General features: G+C 44.5%; 1 protein-coding gene across 24 annotated transcripts in view; it reads left to right on the top strand.

Annotated features, from left to right (window-relative positions):
• Eif4g3 (eukaryotic translation initiation factor 4 gamma 3) overlaps positions 1-12901 on the top strand; it is a 230441-nt gene that overhangs the window by 206180 nt on the left and 11360 nt on the right. For all 24 annotated transcript variants that reach the window (XM_052717676.1, XM_052717675.1, XM_052717660.1 and 21 more), the window contains 4 exons: positions 4149-4321; positions 7951-8076; positions 9031-9112; positions 10765-10863. In XM_052717676.1, the coding sequence (XP_052573636.1) occupies positions 4149-4321; positions 7951-8076; positions 9031-9112; positions 10765-10863 (480 nt within the window). The remainder of the gene's footprint in view (positions 1-4148; positions 4322-7950; positions 8077-9030; positions 9113-10764; positions 10864-12901) is intronic.

The following is a 12901-nucleotide window of genomic DNA, read 5'->3' as shown; positions in this document are numbered from 1 at the left end:
AGTTGGCTGCTCAAGGTCAGCAAGTGTCCTTTCTCTTAAACGTTTGTCAGATAGCCTGAATACTTTGGCTTTAGTATCGAAATCTCCTAATTCATTTTTCTGAACAACATAGTCCTTATCTGCTTTTGTATACAAAATCACTTTAATTATGTATGTCCCAGCCTTTCAACCTTTATACCTCTAATATTATCCAGAATTTGGAAGTAGGAAAAGTTTATTTCATTTTTGAGGAGTTCTGGTTTGGTTTTGCTTTGGTTTTGGTTGCATTTGAGGCAGAGCTTCATGTAGCCCAGGCCAGCCTCCACCTCCCTCTGTAGCCAAGGCTGGCTCTGACCTTTGGCTTCTGCCTCCACTTCCCAGTTGCTGGGGTTGGACCACCAGCACGGGGTTTTGTTTTGAGATGGGGTCTTGCTCAGTTTAACTTGGAGTTCACTATATAGAATAGGCTGGCTTTGAACTTGTGGCAGTCTTCCTGCCTCAGCCTCCCTTTTCCTGGGATTACAAGCACGGGCCACTAGACCCAGCTGGAAAAGAAGCTTTTGGTGATGATTAAGGTAAAAGAGAGTTTTTGCAGAAACTTGACAATGGAGCAGAATAAACATTGATGGAGGGCTGGAGGGATAGCTCAGTCGTTAAAGGATAGACTCACAACATTGATTGAACAGCAAAGAATTCACTGCCGAGCTCTTAACTCCTCAGCCACCTTCCTAGACAGAGAGGGGTCTGGTGTCTTTCTTTTTTTTCCTGGCATGGAAGTGGAGGAACGTGAAAGACTTAGGAGAAATTGAAGAATTGCTGTAGGTACCAGGGAGCAGGTCAGGAAGAAGGATGTGGAGACTGGCTTCAGACTTAATTTTGAAGATGTTCAGAGTTAGTGAGTGACAAACCTTTGATCCTGCAAACTGAGAGTACACAAGGAGGTTCTTATGGTCCCTCGGGAACAGCTGAGCCACTTGTCCCAGATGGGATGGGTCGAGGCAGGTAGGCCTCATTATTCTCTGCAGAAGGCAGCTGTCCCAGATGGGCTGTGAGGACTGAGCAGTGATGGAGACACTGCCTGACTACTTGCTGGGTGCTAGCTGTTCTTCTGTGAGTCTTTATGTGTTGTTTTGCGTGATCCTATGTATCTAGCCAATGATGACCTCAGCCTCCTCCTTATCGTGCTGCCTGAACTCCATAGAACTAGGGTTACAGGCGCATGCTGCCATGCCTGGTGTATGTGTTCACTGGGATCAGAGTCAGTGCTTCGTGCATATGAGACAAGTGCTCTACCAGTAGAGCGTGAGCCCTGAAGTTTCCATTATGGTGAAAACCATGTTTACAGAAAGAACCGAGCTGTAAAGACGTGCTAAGTAACTTGTGGAAGGTCAGCTGCAAATCAAATGGCTTGACCTCATTTCCTATTCAGTGTTCGTATGCTAGAACAAAGACCTGAAGAACTCACTCCAGGGAAGGGCTTCCTTCCTTTAAGTGCTATTGTTATCGATCACTGTTATTAGTCCTAATGCAAGGTAACATTTGCTGAGCCTTTATTTTGTGACTGGCAGTTCCAAAGTACATATTCCTATACATATATACGTGCATACAAACATACATTCATTCTCTTAGGAAATGGGGATGAAGAGTTAGCAGACTTGGTAGGGTGCACCTGCAACCCCAGCGCTCAGGAAGGAGGTGGTCAGTTACACAGTGAGTTCAAGGCTAGCTTGAAGTGGAGTGGTGTATGTGACTAAAAAAGAATTATACTCTTGCAATCACAGAGTAATAATAGGCAGAGCCAGAATTTAAGACTTCCTATTTGTCTTCCTCTACCATACATGTTTTTGTTTCTTGTTTTGATACGGGGGGGGGGGGGGGGGGGGGGGTGTCTCACTATATAGCTTTGGTTGTCCTGGAACTCAGTGTAAACCAGGCTGGCCTCTAACACATAAGTTTTTAGCCTGTGCGCTCTATACTTACTGCATTCCCTCGAGTGTTTCAACCTCATTTTTTAGAGAGTGCTACTTAGATTTACTGCAGTAAAATGATAAATAGCATAGTGGGATATTGTGGGGAAAATTGACCGAACTGTGAACATAGATAATAAATAAGCAGAAGCTAGAAAAAGGAAAATAGGGCCAGTGAGAAGGCTTAACAGCTAAAGATGCTTGTTGCCACGTCTGATGGCCTGGATTTAATCCCCTGGTCCCACATGGTGGAAGGATTGAACTGACTCCTGCAAGTTGTCCTCTGACTTTCATACATGCTCTGTGGCTAAGCTGTCTCACCAGCCCACGTCCTGCTTTGTGATGTGTCATCTGCGAATGCATTGAGTCAAACTCATGGGTCTCCTGGGACACATTGCAGCTGGGCTTCAGTTGTGCACAGGGGCCCAGACAGTAAATAGTTACTTCAGGTTTTAGCCTGGAGACTGAATAGTTGCATTCCTGCTTTCTCCTGCAAAGAACAAGTCGAGCAGAAAGAGAGCAGCCGTAAGACAGCTGGCAAGAGTGTGTCGTAGATGCCACTATTGTGGAAAGCTAGAGACGCCATGGCATGGGGTGTCAGTTCTCAGTTGAACTCACCAACAAAAAGCTGCTTTGTACTAGGGGCAGGAGTGGAAACTTGAAGACATCCTGTGCACTAGTGTAAGCTTTTTGAATGTGCGGGAAGACAGAGCAGAGTTACTTGCGGACGGACACTCTGTTCTGCTGCTGTCAGTGACCGCCCTTCTCATCTCCACCAGCCCTTGTGGTAGCTGAGGGCAGAGATGCACTGGAGACTGGGCAGACTAGACTGATGGGCTTTTGTTCTCCAGTGCAGAGAATTGCCTAGCTAGGTCACTCCATACTCCATGTAACATATTCTGTAATGGAAGATTGTACCAGTGCTGGCATTCTAAGGCAGGATAGCCTAGTTGCCACATTAGGTCTTGTTTGTTTGTGTTTGCGGGGGTGGGGGAGGTATGTTTGTTCCTTTCGGGGTTTTTCCAGACAGGGTTTCTCTGTGTAATGGCCCTGGGACTAACGGCGTGCACCACCACTCCCAACTCACATTAAGGTCGTTGAATCTTGGTATTGAGTTTCTGTTTCATAGTACCTTGTTTTCAGATTTTTAAAATGATGTATGATGGCACACACCTTTGCACCGTCCATATGCATTTTCATACATGTTAATTAAAATATTTTTTTCAAAATCAGTAAGCACAGTATAAAATAATATATATATTTATGTTTTCTGTTTTTGTTTTTTGAAACAGGGTCTCATACTGTAGTAGAGACTGGCCTCAAAATCTGTGGCAATCCTCCTGCCTCAACCTCTTGAGTGCTAGGAGTACAGGTATGAACCATCACACTCTGTTTAGAAACATATTTTGACACTGGTCCTTTGAGTTACCTTTAATAAAACTGTTCACCTAGGGGCTGCAGACATTGTTCAGCAGTTCAGAGCACTTACTGCTCTTGCAGAGGATCCAGGGTTAGTTCCCTGCACCCATGTGGCAGCTTATAACCAACTTTTAACTCTGATTCAGCAGATCTGATACTAGCTAGGCTCCTACACACATGTGGTATGCATGCATACTTTCAGGCACATGCACATACACATATGTACAATACAAAAATAAATCTGAAAAGCACCCCAAGTGTTGGCCATATAAGGCCATCCTCCTGGAGGGGAAGAGAGCTCCAATTCTCACTGTATTACCCAGTCTCAATTTCAAAATAGATTAAAGCAATCTTCCTGCCTCAGCCTTCCAACCAGCTGAGCACAGCTAAGACTTACAGATGTGTGCCACCATGTTCAGATTTTTATATATATATATGTATATATATACATATATATGTGTGTGTGTGTACATATATATATATATATTTTATTTACTTACGTGGGACCTTACTGTGTCACCCTGGCAGGCCTCGTACTCAGTGTATAGCGCAGGATAGAGTCTAACTCAATAGCCATCCTCCTGCCTCAGCCTTCTTTGTACACATACCACTCCTCAACATTTTATTTCCTCTCATCTTTTAGCAATTTGATATAAAAGCCTTTTTAACATTAAATAAGATAAAGAAAAAACTTAGGTTTGGAAACTGTCCTGTTTATAAAGCTTTGTACTGCTTTTAACGTAAGTAGATTTTGAAGCAAGCCTTTATTTGTTGTTTGAACAGGAGGCCACGCAGTGCATAGAGGAGCTGAGTGCCCAGGGCCCACTGCATGTTTTTGTGAAGGTGGGTGTGGAATTCACCCTGGAACGGAGCCAGATCACCAGGGATCACATGGGCCACTTGCTGTATCAGCTGGTGCAGTCAGAAAAACTCAGCAAGCAGGACTTTTTCAAAGGGTTGGTATCCTCACATCTAAGCTGATGGGGAATGGCTTCCATCAATGACCTTTGTGTACACTGTAGTATTTTATCATCATATGCAATGCTGGTGATGTAATGGCAGTTTGTAGACTAGGCTAGACTAGCATCTTCTGGTTTTCTCTGAGACCTCCATCTGGTGTCTGTAATGTAAAAGACCTGAGCAGAATACCCACACCACAGCTCATTATCACAAGGCTTTAAGTCAGTGATCCTCCTCCAGAAACCTCTAGGTCTGTGTGAAATGATCTGGAGGTCTCAGAGATTGCCTGAGACTAAAGTCCTTGCTGTGTAGCCCAGTCAGACTAGCTCCTAACCCCACTGCCTCTACCTCCCCAATGCTGGGATGACACACAGCGGAAACTGGTTCTTCTCCTGGTGGTGGGTAGTGAAGAGTTCTCGCTCAGCTGTAAGTGCTCCTTGCTGTAGTGTGAGTCTGTCTGTCCACGCCGAGTGCTTCCCTTTGCTCTGCAGTCCTGTTCGTTGAGTGCTGCTGGGGTTGCCGGCACCCTTGAGTTGCCTGGGTTAGTACTGTGGCACCACTGCCTGGTCTTCTGGTAGTTCAGGTCTAATGCACATCGTTAGCCCACTTTCTAGGTCATTTTTCACGGGGTGGAGGATCAGCCTGCTCTTCTGCTTGTGGAGACCATCCTGTCCCCACTGTGTCCTCAGCCCTTGGCTGACCGTGAACTGGCTGAGTGCAGGGCTTATTTTGGTTTTTCTCTTCTCTTCCATTGGTCAGTGTGTCTCTTTTTATCCAGTGTCACTCTGTTTTTCTTACAACTGCTTTATGATGCTTTTTTGAAATAATTTCTTGAAATCAGAGATAATTTCTTTCGAGACATGCTTTGTTTTGTTGTTTTGGGTTTTTTCTCCAACATTATTTTGGCTGTTTGAGGTCTTTTTTTTTTTTTTTTTTTTTTGGTTTTTCGAGACAGGGTTTCTCTGTGTAGCTTTGCGCCTTTCCTGGGACTCATGTGGTAGCCCAGGCTGGCCTCGAACTCACAGAGATCCGCCTGGCTCTGCCTCCCGAGTGCTGGGATTAAAGGCGTGCGCCACCACCGCCCGGCGGTCTTTTGTGATTCTAAGACATTTTAAATTCTGGGCTTCTCAAAACCCTATCTTGAGCTATGTATGAGATTTTGATACAGGTTGCGTCAGATCTGTGGATCACTTTAAGTGATAATGATGTTTTATCATTTTAATTTTTCTAATCCATGGTCTTAAGATGGCTTTTCTTTCCCTCATTTTTCGTCAGTTTCCTCAAGGTTCCCACCAGGGTCCTGGTGTGGAGGTCTTTTACATTTTGATCAGTGTTCTCAAGGTTCCCGCCAGGGTCCCAGTGTGGAGGTCTTTTACTTCCTTGGTTAGATTTAGGGATTTCCTAGGGATTTCCTTCTTCAGTGGTTTGCTGTTTGTTGTGTAGAGCAGTTTGCTGCAGCCTGTACAGTCCTGTGGACATGGTGATCACTGCACACATGGGCATGGGCATGGACCTGCTTTTTGGTCACTTAACCCACAGAGGATACTTCCCTTTAATAGTGCAAATAGAAGCACTTTACGTACCTAAGAATTTTCCTCTAAAAAAGAAAGTACTGCCGGGCAGTGGTGGCTCACACCTTTAATCCCAGCACTCAGGATACAGAGGCAGGTGGATCTCTGTGAGTTCAAAGACAGCCCAGTTTAGAGAGCTAGTTCAGGACAGCCAGGACTACACAGAGAAATCCTGTCCTGGAAAAAAACCACAAAAAGGAGAAGAACAAGAAGAAGAGAAAATACCTGTGAACCTGTTCTATGAAACCCTGTGTTCAGAAGGAAAAGAAGAAAAGGTGTTTTTATCAGCACTATGGATTTGATTCCCAACTGTGTTTTGTAAACTGCTCCATGGTAAACTGGCTGACTGCAAAGTGGAAACACAAGTCAGAATCAAGAATGTGTGTGTCTTCTAGTTGTGATATGAGATGGAAACAATGTATTGTTGAATGACCAGGACAGCTCCAGTTGTCCATTGGGGACATTACATAGTTCACTCTATGCTGAGAGCCCACAGAAGATGAGTGGACAGGATCAGGTGGTTAACCCAGTTGCGCCAGATGGTGTCCCCCAGTGACACATTAACATCAGAGTGAGTGTCCTTAATGAGAGGTCAAGTCTCTCCTGCATAGCAAGTGGATGTCAAAGCATCGCAAGCTGTGAGGTCAAAACATTGGCATCAGGATGCCTGAACACCACAGTTAGATGATGTAGCTGTGCTACTGAGTGTTTTGAAATGGTAGCTCAAGAAAGGCACCCTGCTCTGTAGAGAAAGCTCCTTTTACATGAAAATGAAGTCGTGTGGAGGCCTCTGGACTGTGGAGTTGCAGTGGAGAAGCATATGTGTTGTATGAGGACATGGACACGACAGTCACCTGCTCCTGGCTTGCCCTTGGTTCCCCTCTCCTCTTGATAGAGCTGACAGATTTGTGCACGTCTCTTGCCTCTGCTTTTAAAATGTGTTGCATATGAAAACCATTGCCGGGCGGTGGTGGCGCACACCTTTAATCCCAGCACCGGAGGCAGAGCCAGGTGGATCTCTGTGAGTTTAAGACCTGCCTGGTCTACAGAGCAGGATCCAGGACAGCAGTTAGACAGAGAAACCCTGTCTCAAAACACCAAAAAGAAGAGAGAAAAAAAGAAAGTAAGAAAAGGGAACCATTAACAAAGCTCTGAATTGTTTGCACTAAGCCTGTCGCTGCAGCTTTCAGCCTACACATGACTGTGCTGACTCTCAAGCCTTTTTTCTCAAGTTGTTTTCTTTTTTTTTTCCCTGTATTTATGAGATGTGTCAAGCTCTGTTACAGCTCATGTTAAACTTAATCTTAGCCTCCAAACGGCTGGGGATGCAGTAATGTGGTACTCAGCTGCCTTCCTGGGTTTTATATTTAATTCCCCTTATTTTTCTTCACGTTAAGAAATACCTACATTTCATAGCACAAAAGCCAGCAAAACTGTCAGACCCCCGTAACATGTAACCTATGGTGGTGTTTGTAACAGCACGCTCTCGCGTTCTTCCAGCTTTCCCAGCCTGTGGGTCTCTAAGTCTGACTCTCCTCCCTTGTGTCTCTGGCTATATGCCAGCATGTGTTTAGTCCATGGTTTTGTGGTCGCTCTTACCCACACTGTACATGGCTATCTAAGTGTTTCAGAAGTCACTTCCAAACAGAGCTGTTCTGCCCTCCCTCTGGTGCCATTGGTCATGCTGAAGCACTGAAGTGCTTAATGATAAGGACAATTCAGGCTTTCCACAGCCCTCTCCTGCTCATCCACAAAGCCGGGGGTGAGCAGGAAGTCTGATTGGCTAGCCTGTGTACTCTGTATTTGGCACACATCATCCCGATGTTCACTCGGTCTTCAGGTTGCCTTTACCTGTTCAGGTCTCCTCTCCCCATGCTAGTGTGAGCTCCAGAGTATGGAACCTGTCTATGCATCCCTCTGCAGCTGACCAGTCCCGTCACGTAAGACATGCTTAGCGCACACAAACTTGTGCTTTACTGATTTGGGTCTCTATTTAATTTTAACTTTTAAATTCATTTTCAGTGATTTTGTTGTTGCTGTTGTTCTTTTTTCAGTTTTTCCGAAACCTTGGAATTGGCAGATGACATGGCTATTGATATTCCCCATATTTGGTTGTACCTGGCTGAACTAGTCACCCCCATGTTGAAAGAAGGGGGAATTTCCATGAGAGAACTTATTGTGTAAGTTGTATTTGTTCTTTTCAACGTCTGTCAAGGTAAACGGACTCAAAACTTCCTTACTCTGTGGCATATGCTTTCCATTGGCACCTCTGGACACTCATGGACACAGCCTGTCTCTCTTAGCCTTCAGTTTCAAGGAGAAATTGTTACATTGTCTACACTGGAGATATGTTGGGGAAACAGGAGCTGTGTGGTCCTTGGAGGGTGGTAGTCATTGCAGATACAGCTCAGAGTGGGGGGGGTGGGGATTGTTTCTGGAAGTTTCCTGTAAGTCTGGGTTTGTGCCTGCCTTTTCCAAGCTGCTCTGCTATGTCGTAGACTCACAGTTAAAATGGCAGTGTCCTGAGCTGGGTGTAAATTGGGATCAGTGCTGCCTTGTGTTACTAACTAATGCTTCTCGCCTTCAGAACACTGATGCTCATACAGCAATTCACACCATCACACTCTGCAAACCACATGACCCTCCTCTTAAAGATTCGCAAAGTGCACATGGGGATTGTGAGACCCTCATGGGAAACAAGCAAGAAAGATGATTTAATTAGGCATGGTCTCAGTTATTGTCAGAAGAACCCTTTTTTTGAGGAATTTATAATACTGACCCTAGAGAACTTAGTTTAGGAAAGGAGGGTATAGACTATGGAAAAATGGTCTCTTTCTACCTCACTTAGAAAATACCATAAAGAAAAGAAAATTCTGTCTTAAATGTCCTTGTGACTGAGCCTTAAATGAGTGTCATGCTTTCATTTGATGTCGTAGGTAAGTAGTCACTGAAGTGCTTAATGATAAGGACAATTCAGGCTTTCCACAGCCCTCTCCTGCTCATCCACAAAGCCTGAGGTGAGCAGGAAGTCTGATTGGCTAGCCTGTGTACTCTGTATTTGGCACACATCATTTATCTGCTGCTCTAGAGCAGAAACTATGCTGGTACTTACTTGCCGCTCCTGTCCTCTACAGAGAATTTAGCAAGCCTTTACTTCCCGTTGGAAGAGCTGGGGTCCTGCTTTCTGAAATACTGCACCTTCTATGCAAACAGATGGTGAGTGTTAGCTGAGTGTCAGCCCGGTGATGTTGTCAGAAGGACAGGGATGTGGACAGTTTAGGTCTCCGTGTGCAAGGAATTGTGTCCTTTCTTGATCTTGGGAAGAAGATGAGAACTGCTTGAGGCGACTCTGCCAGCACTGCCGCCTTAGCTCTCGCCTTAGCAAGATCTTTGGGAAGGACTGTCCAGTCTCAGCCAGAGTGGACTGCCGAGATTGTAAAGATTCTCAGATGCCTATTGTCTGTGTCTAAGAAGTCTGTCTTTCCTTAAACAAAATGGCTATATTAATACTTGTAATGGATTTCAATAAGAAAACTTGGAGAGTGGGGCTGGAGAGATGGCTCAGGGATTTAGAGAACTTTGTGCTCTTGCAGAGGACCCCCGTTTGGATCCCAGCACCCACATAGTGACTCCAGCTCCAGGGGTTCTATGTGCCCTTTTGGCCTACATCAGTCAAAACACTCATCATTCACAAAATAAAAATAACCTTTTTAAAAAAAACTTTGAGACAGGGGTGACAAAATGGTTGATTTTATTACTTTTGACTAATGAGGTGCTGTTCTTATCCTGTTAGAAATAGGTGGTGAGATGATGGTGCAGGATGGTGAATTTTTTCAGTTAAATGTCTGCTATCCAAAGATAACTAAGCCTTCAAAGTCTGTACAGGCTGGAGAAGGTGTATATTCAGAGCTGTCTGCGAGGGGGAAACTATGGTGATATTTTATTTGTACTGAAATGTGTTTTTAATTGTATGTTAATAAATAAAGTTGCCCGGGGGTCAGAGCTATTAGAGCCATAGCAAAAGCTGGGCGTTGGTGGTGCATGCCTTTAATCCCAGCACTTGGTAGGCAGAGCTAGGTAGATCTCTGTGTGTTCAAGGATACAGCCAGCATTGGAGACACACGCCTTTAATCTCAATACCAACCATAGAAGACCTGGAGGTCTATACAGACAGGCAGTGACGAGGCAGTCATGTGGTTGGTTTTACAGCCAATGAGAAGGCAGAACAGAAAGTCTATATAAAGACAAACAGACAGGAAGTAGGTCTCTTTCGGAGAGGTCTCTTGGCTGAAGAGGCTAGCTGCAGCAGGTGGGTAAGGCTCTTAGCTCTGATCTCTTGGCTTTCTTCTTTGCATTGGTTCTGTGCTTCTTATTTAATAAGATGGTTGGTTACATCTACAGGAAACAGTGTAAACATGTAAACTTGGTGTGTTAGGATGTTTAGTAATTGTTGGCAGTTGCCTAAATTAAGCATCTAGTAAATGAATAGTTGACTCATACGCAGTTATACTAAGTCATTCACTATTTTGTTTATTTATTTATGTATGTATTTATTTTTTTTTTTAGGTTTGGGAGACAAGGTCAACTCTGTAGCACAGACTATCCTGGAACTCATTATGTAATCCAGGCTGGCCTTGAACTCAAATGAGTTCACCCTCCTCATTGCTAGGGTTATCTGTGTGGCCACCGTGCCAGAATCACCATTACATTTACATGTATTCAGACATCTCTGTTTGAAAGATAATCGTCCCATTAGTAAGGAATAATACTGAATTTTATTTAGTCTCTAGAGGTCTGCACTTTCTATGTCCAGCAAACCTTTTTCCTTCTTGCAAAGGAAGCTGATGGATGGTTTATCTCTGTTTTAGAGCCATAAGAAAGTAGGTGCCTTGTGGAGGGAGGCTGACCTCAGCTGGAAGGACTTTTTACCGGAAGGGGAAGATGTACATAACTTTCTCTTGGAGCAGGTGAGTAACAGTTCCTTTTGATGGTGATTGTTTGAGGTTGTTAGAGCCCTTGTGTAGCATTCATGAGGCCCTGGGTTCTCTCCACATCACTGCAAATGATGACAATGATAATGATAATAAATAAATCAAAGTAGTACTGTTGAGGGGCTAGGATGTTGCCTCAGTAATAGAGCCCTGGGTTTGACCCCCAGCATTTCAGCAACAAAGACAAAAATGAGAACCTTAGTGAAGGCAGCATTTGAAGTTTGGTTTTTTCAGGCTCCTCTGAGCATACAGTCAGAATACAGTCAGAAGAAAATTTTAGGTGTCAGGTACCACATCCAGCACACCTCAGGAACAGACATGACTGGGGCTGATTTAGATGCATATAGAACAAAGTTGCATTTGATTGGACTGACCTTTCAGATGGAGAACCTGTAGGACCCTGGAAGCTCAGAGTGTTCGTTATAGAGGGTTGAACAGAGTGGTGGAATTTTTGCATTCAGATAAATGAGGAGACAGGTTTAATGAATCTCAGTAGGAGCAGTCTCTTTAGAGGGCAATCTTCAGGGCATAAATATCTAAGGGGGAAGGCTATAGTGGACATTTCTGCACACACTATCAATATGCATACATGGGCCAGAAAGGAAGACTTTGCCATTTCCCTCTGGCATCTCAAGTCCTTGAGATGGTGCACATTCACCAAGGACTTCACTCACTCAGGGCTTCATCAGTTCCCCAACACCAGGAAGCTGTGCAAGCATTGAGGACCTGAGTTTGATCCCCAGATCCCCTGTAAAAATGCCAGGTAATGGTGTGTACGTATATCCCCGCACTGGGGAGTAAGAGACTTAAGATTGGTAAAGCTTGCTGGCCAGTCTAGCCTGAAAAGTGAGTTCCAGGCCAGTGACACACATGACTATACCCATGTATACACACACACAGTTTAAAAAGAATACATAGCAGACTCTCAGTGATCCAGAGGTGGACTTGATAAGTAGTGATATCACAAGCTGCCAGTGTTCTGAACTCCAGTTTGAAGCCATGAGGCAGGTATTGGGGGGGGGGCGAGGACTAGAATGCCACTTACAAGGCAGAGAGTTGTAGACAGGCTGTTTAAAAGCCCCATTGATAAAAATTTGAGGGGCATTAAAACCAGAACCTCCGATTTGATAGCCAAATGCAGAAATTTAGAAGCCAGAGTGCATCATCAGTGCACTCTATTGCTAAACAAGCAGCTGTGGGATGCTAAGTTGAGGCATACAAGACTCCTACAACTTCAAATCCTGAAACACTTGAAGTTGAGCATTGTGTGCTAGAACCTGGAATCCCACCTCTTGGGGGCTGAGGTAGGTGTTATTTATTTGCGGCACTATTTACCATGCAAGAGAAAACATGAGGTACAACGAAACCCACTATAAGAGTTTTTATTAGGGGAGGGTGAAGAGGGGGTGTACAGTAGGCCTACTAGGAGCAAACTGTGGAAAAGGGGGACGAGGGAATGGGTGGAATCTGCTTTTATGGGTCCCCCCTGCCGAGCTTGCACATATGGGCTTATGTGATCACGATGCTCACAGATTTATATGATCAGGTAGCACACGGATTACGTAGGACGCAAGACCCTGGGATGACTAAGCATTCTGCCTGCCTGATGGACAGCACATGTGTGGTCATGTAGCTGGGGAGTGGCTAGGAATTCTAACAGTAGAATCTGCAGGTAATCAGTCTCAGACAAAGTTACTTAGGGAAAACTGAAGCTAAGGCCAGTTGTACCATAATCAGTAATGGCGTACCTACTGGTGCCCATAATGGTAGCACACAGGAGTTAGGCAAGGCCTCTCTGAACCTGAAGCTGTCTTGGTCTACAGACAGAAAGCTATCCAGAGCTACCCTGTCTCCAAGGGGAAAAAAACCAACAATAAAACTACCATAGTAAAATAATGTCAGTTTAAATAAGTAAATGTCAAGCCCATTGCTTTGTAGCGCATTGAGTGTAGTGCACTATGGGATGCCCTTGGAATCACAGCTGTTCAGGAGCCTGGTGCAGAAGGATTAATTG

Source organism: Peromyscus californicus, unplaced genomic scaffold, assembly GCF_007827085.1.
Source record: "Peromyscus californicus insignis strain IS unplaced genomic scaffold, ASM782708v3 Scaffold_5__1_contigs__length_169319896, whole genome shotgun sequence".
NCBI lineage: Eukaryota > Metazoa > Chordata > Mammalia > Rodentia > Cricetidae > Peromyscus > Peromyscus californicus.
This window is presented reverse-complemented; position numbering and strand designations above follow the sequence as displayed.